Source organism: Adiantum capillus-veneris, chromosome 9, assembly GCF_014529385.1.
Source record: "Adiantum capillus-veneris isolate H3 chromosome 9, ASM1452938v2, whole genome shotgun sequence".
Classification (NCBI taxonomy): domain Eukaryota; kingdom Viridiplantae; phylum Streptophyta; class Polypodiopsida; order Polypodiales; family Pteridaceae; genus Adiantum; species Adiantum capillus-veneris.
The window spans coordinates 118,228,065-118,231,769 of record NC_140939.1 but is presented as its reverse complement, the minus strand read 5'-3'; the positions used below and the strand labels follow the sequence as shown (position 1 = coordinate 118,231,769).

The 3,705-nt window shown below is 44.4% G+C and overlaps 1 protein-coding gene across 1 annotated transcript; it reads right to left on the bottom strand.

The window, feature by feature from the left end:
- Nucleotides 1-1,551: 1,551 nt before the first annotated feature.
- LOC147451066 (epoxide hydrolase 3-like) lies at nt 1,552-3,283 on the bottom strand. The gene is made up of 5 exons (XM_086520853.1): nt 3,121-3,283; nt 2,839-3,050; nt 2,578-2,760; nt 2,152-2,375; nt 1,552-2,038 (listed from the first exon to the last, which is right to left on the bottom strand). Exons 1-5 carry the CDS (start codon nt 3,188-3,190, stop codon nt 1,753-1,755), a joined length of 975 nt encoding a protein of 324 aa, XP_086376979.1. The 5' UTR covers nt 3,191-3,283; the 3' UTR covers nt 1,552-1,752.
- Nucleotides 3,284-3,705: the final 422 nt, after the last annotated feature.

Here is a 3,705-nt window from a genome sequence, read left to right as displayed (position 1 = left end):
TTTATGTCACTTATGTGGTCTTTTTCCTAGCCTACCGAAGACCTAGATGCACATCTTGACCGAATCACTAAAATATGTAGGAATTTTTGAAGGGCTGGGGATCCATTTGCCTCCAAACCTGCGCAGCTTAAATGGGACATCTGTTGTCTCCCTAAAGAGAAAGGTAGTTCTGACAGCCATTTTGTCTGCTAAATTAGTGGCATCCTTATTCTCAGCCCATCACATCTGCCATATCAGCCCAGAAGATGAATGGTCTATAGTCCTGCTGAGGAGTCTAGACAGGTTTAAGTTCTTTGAAAATAAAGGCTGGACATCCCTATCGAGGGCTGCCACATGGATTCCAATTTGGGAATGTTATGCCTTCATGGGAGTCCTAGCTGATGCACAGTTTTTATTTGTGCCTATTCCATTTTCTGCACAGTGAGCAGATAAGGTCTGAACCATAGGTTGATACGGAAAATTTCTTAAGAAGAGAGAGGTCAAGGGTTGGTATTGCTGGGTCTCTAGACTAGTCTTCAAATTACATAACAAAGGAATCCGGATGTGAAGAGATGTTTGGGACCTTGGCACTCGTCAGTGGAACTCAGACTTGGAAGTCTCTCCACTACAGCCTCATACCTTGGGAAATTCAGCTTGTTAAAGCCAGATGCTCTATGTTCCCTGAGAACCTAAGGCAGACTCTCAGCACCCAAACCCCTCTGTCCTTCAAGGCCTTCAGCTGGAGAGGAGGTTTCAAGCTTAATCATCCACCACTCTTCCTCCAAAACCTTCCCCCTCTATCCACTCCACTCTTAACAAGAGATGGCTGTTTAACAAGGATGGAAAGTTCTGGTATTTCGAATATGAGAGCCAGGCCACAGGTATCCATCTCAAGAAATTGGTTCTCCTATGGCTCATTCTACACAGCTGTTTGGTCTGATGCCAAGCTTCTCAAGATGGGCATTGGACAAGGTGTTTGTCCAAGATGTAAGTCAAGAACGGAGGATATCTTCCATCTTTTTATAACCTGTCCCTTTAATCAAGAAATTGAAGAGCCAGTCCAAAAAGTTATAGAGCGTTCCAAGAAGGATAGGCGTTTCTAGAAAGCCTCCAAATAGAACTGGATTCTCTCCCCCGCACTTGATGAAGGATGTGTCAACCTGTTCCCTAGCATGGGATGTTTTGTGATATATGGTTGGTACATGATGGCAAGATGTAACACAGTCTTGTCAGATCCTACCCAATTTGTGAGCCTCTGTAAAAAAAATTCGCAAAGTCCCTTCCATGGACATATCATTTTGTCACTCTCTATCTAATTCAAACCACCTTAATGGTGGTTTTTTTTTTTAATCCTCCCTCGGACACTGATCACGAGTCACATGTCTGGAAACGTGGTCCTAAGACGCTCACCCGAGGATTCATTGTCATCTCCTTGGGTGAGCCACCTAAGAAAGAGGATGGCTGACTCGAGCATTCAACACCAAAGACGATAACTACGTAAGCACTCCTTTGAAAAAAAAAAGGTCTCAAACAAAATGCACAGCTTGAAGCACGAGCATTGACAGACGATACTACCTTGGACGTGCATCCTGTGTAGATAAACATAGTAGCAATGGTAACATGTGTATGTTCAAGATGTATCTCACAAACCTGCAAGCACATAACTAACTACATAAGAATACTCAGGTCTCGTGGGATTATTCACCCCCGACAAGATAAAAAGAAGCCTCAGTGTTTCTGATATGGGGCCTTTCTTTCTGTTCTCTTATAGCCTCACAATCTATTCCTTCCCTTAATCCAAGTTGTCTCATCATGCTCAAAGGTCTTGAAAAACCGAAGGATATGATCATTCACCTCACCTGGTTTTTCCAAGTGCAAAAAATGTTTGGCACCTTCAAATACGGTAACTTCCTTAAGCAGGGGCACAAATGCAATCATTCCTTCACCAATAAACTTTGCAAAACCAGGATTATCATTCACAAGATCTTGATCGCCAATCATGAAAATTGCTGGGACTGCAACCTGGCTGCCGGTCCATGGAGCTGTCAATTCCCAAGATCTGCAGATTACAAGATTTGCTTTTGTGAAGAACAAGGCCCAGTTATAAAGCAGCACTTTAATAATGAAAGAGCACAGCAAGCTCTATGTGATGCACAAACTATCTGCACTTACAACTCCAAAGCTCTATAGTAATTCAAAGATGGTGTAAACCCGTTCTTATTGAACTTGGAGACATAAAGTGCAAGGTCCTCTTCTGTCATCCATGCAGGAAGAGGAATCTTTTCAGTTGGTCCTTCTAGGAAGTTTAACTCCAGAGTCAGTCTAGTGCCAAATACATATCTGAAAAACGCTTCTGGTGACATGCGTGCAATTTGATCCTCGACCTTCCCTGGCACCTTCACAAGGGAGTCAAAATGGAATATCATATAGACTAATGTGCACACTCAAAAACAAGAAAATCTTGCATGTCCATGCCTCTACTTGACAAGCCCCGACAATCCCCATATCTGGGTTTAGATGCAGTTGGAAAAACCCTGCGTTAAAGTCAGACGAGCTCTATTGTTACGGCACCCTGTAAATATGACAGTGTGCTCATACCTGGAATTTTAAAATGTAATGTTTCTCTCCAAAGGTAGATTGCAGATTTTGCAGAGGGCTTGCAGCAGGATTCCTAGGTGTATAAGGGGCACTTAAGCCTGCAAATGCAATTACTCGGTCGGGGCGGAACAAGCACAACTGCCAGCCGATCACAGCACCCCAATCGTGGGCAACAAAGGCTGCCTGCAACCAGACCCAACCTGTGTCGTTGATGCAGAATCAAAAGACTCACATAGATTACAATGGAAGGTTGATGCTTACTTTCTGCAATTGCAAGGCATCCAGCAAGCCGATAACATCACCTACAATGTGCAAAAAGCTGTAGTTTTCAACACCTTGCGGAGCAGAAGTATCACCATAGCCACGCAGGTCTGGAGCAATGGCATGATACCCTGCTTGGGCAAACACAGTCATCTGCTTACGCCACGAGTACCAACCCTCAGGGAAGCCATGGAGAAAAACAACTGGTGGGCCTGTACATAGCAGCAATGGCATAAGCACCCCCATAATCCTCAATCATCCAAGGGTTGCTGAGAAGTGAACCTGAGCCCAATTCAGCGAAATGTACGTCGATGCCATTGGTGCGAATCGTTCGGTGTCTCACGCTCTCCATGCCTGAGAGACAGGCTTGGTGCTGCTGGAGCTAAGCGTAGAAAGGCAGAGATGCAACTAGGCAGTGGGTTCCTTTTTTCCCGGGGTTTAGACTGCCTGGAGGTATCGAGCCTTCAATCGCTCAAAAAACTAGTTTTGCTTGGTGGGCCTTTGATGTAGGGCCAGTCATGGGGTGGGTTTTACATGCACCAATGGATGTGGGTTTAATGGTTAAGTTAACTGACGTGGAGTCGTGCCATTCGCTGGTTTTGGGTTCAAATATGGTCTGCGATGAGGCTTAAATTGAGCCTTGATTGTACTAATTCAATTTTTACACATTTTCACCCTTGAGATCAACGAACGCCTATCGCATCACCACAACAGTGGGCTTTTGTTTTTCAACTTCTGCCCATGGTCAGTCATCTGTAGCGCTCTTCAGAATTGAAATTGATGCTCACATACTCAAGATTGACGATCCCCCGCTTGAGGGTTCTAAAACTGGGGGTTTTACCCTACATAATCTGATAGATTTTGGAG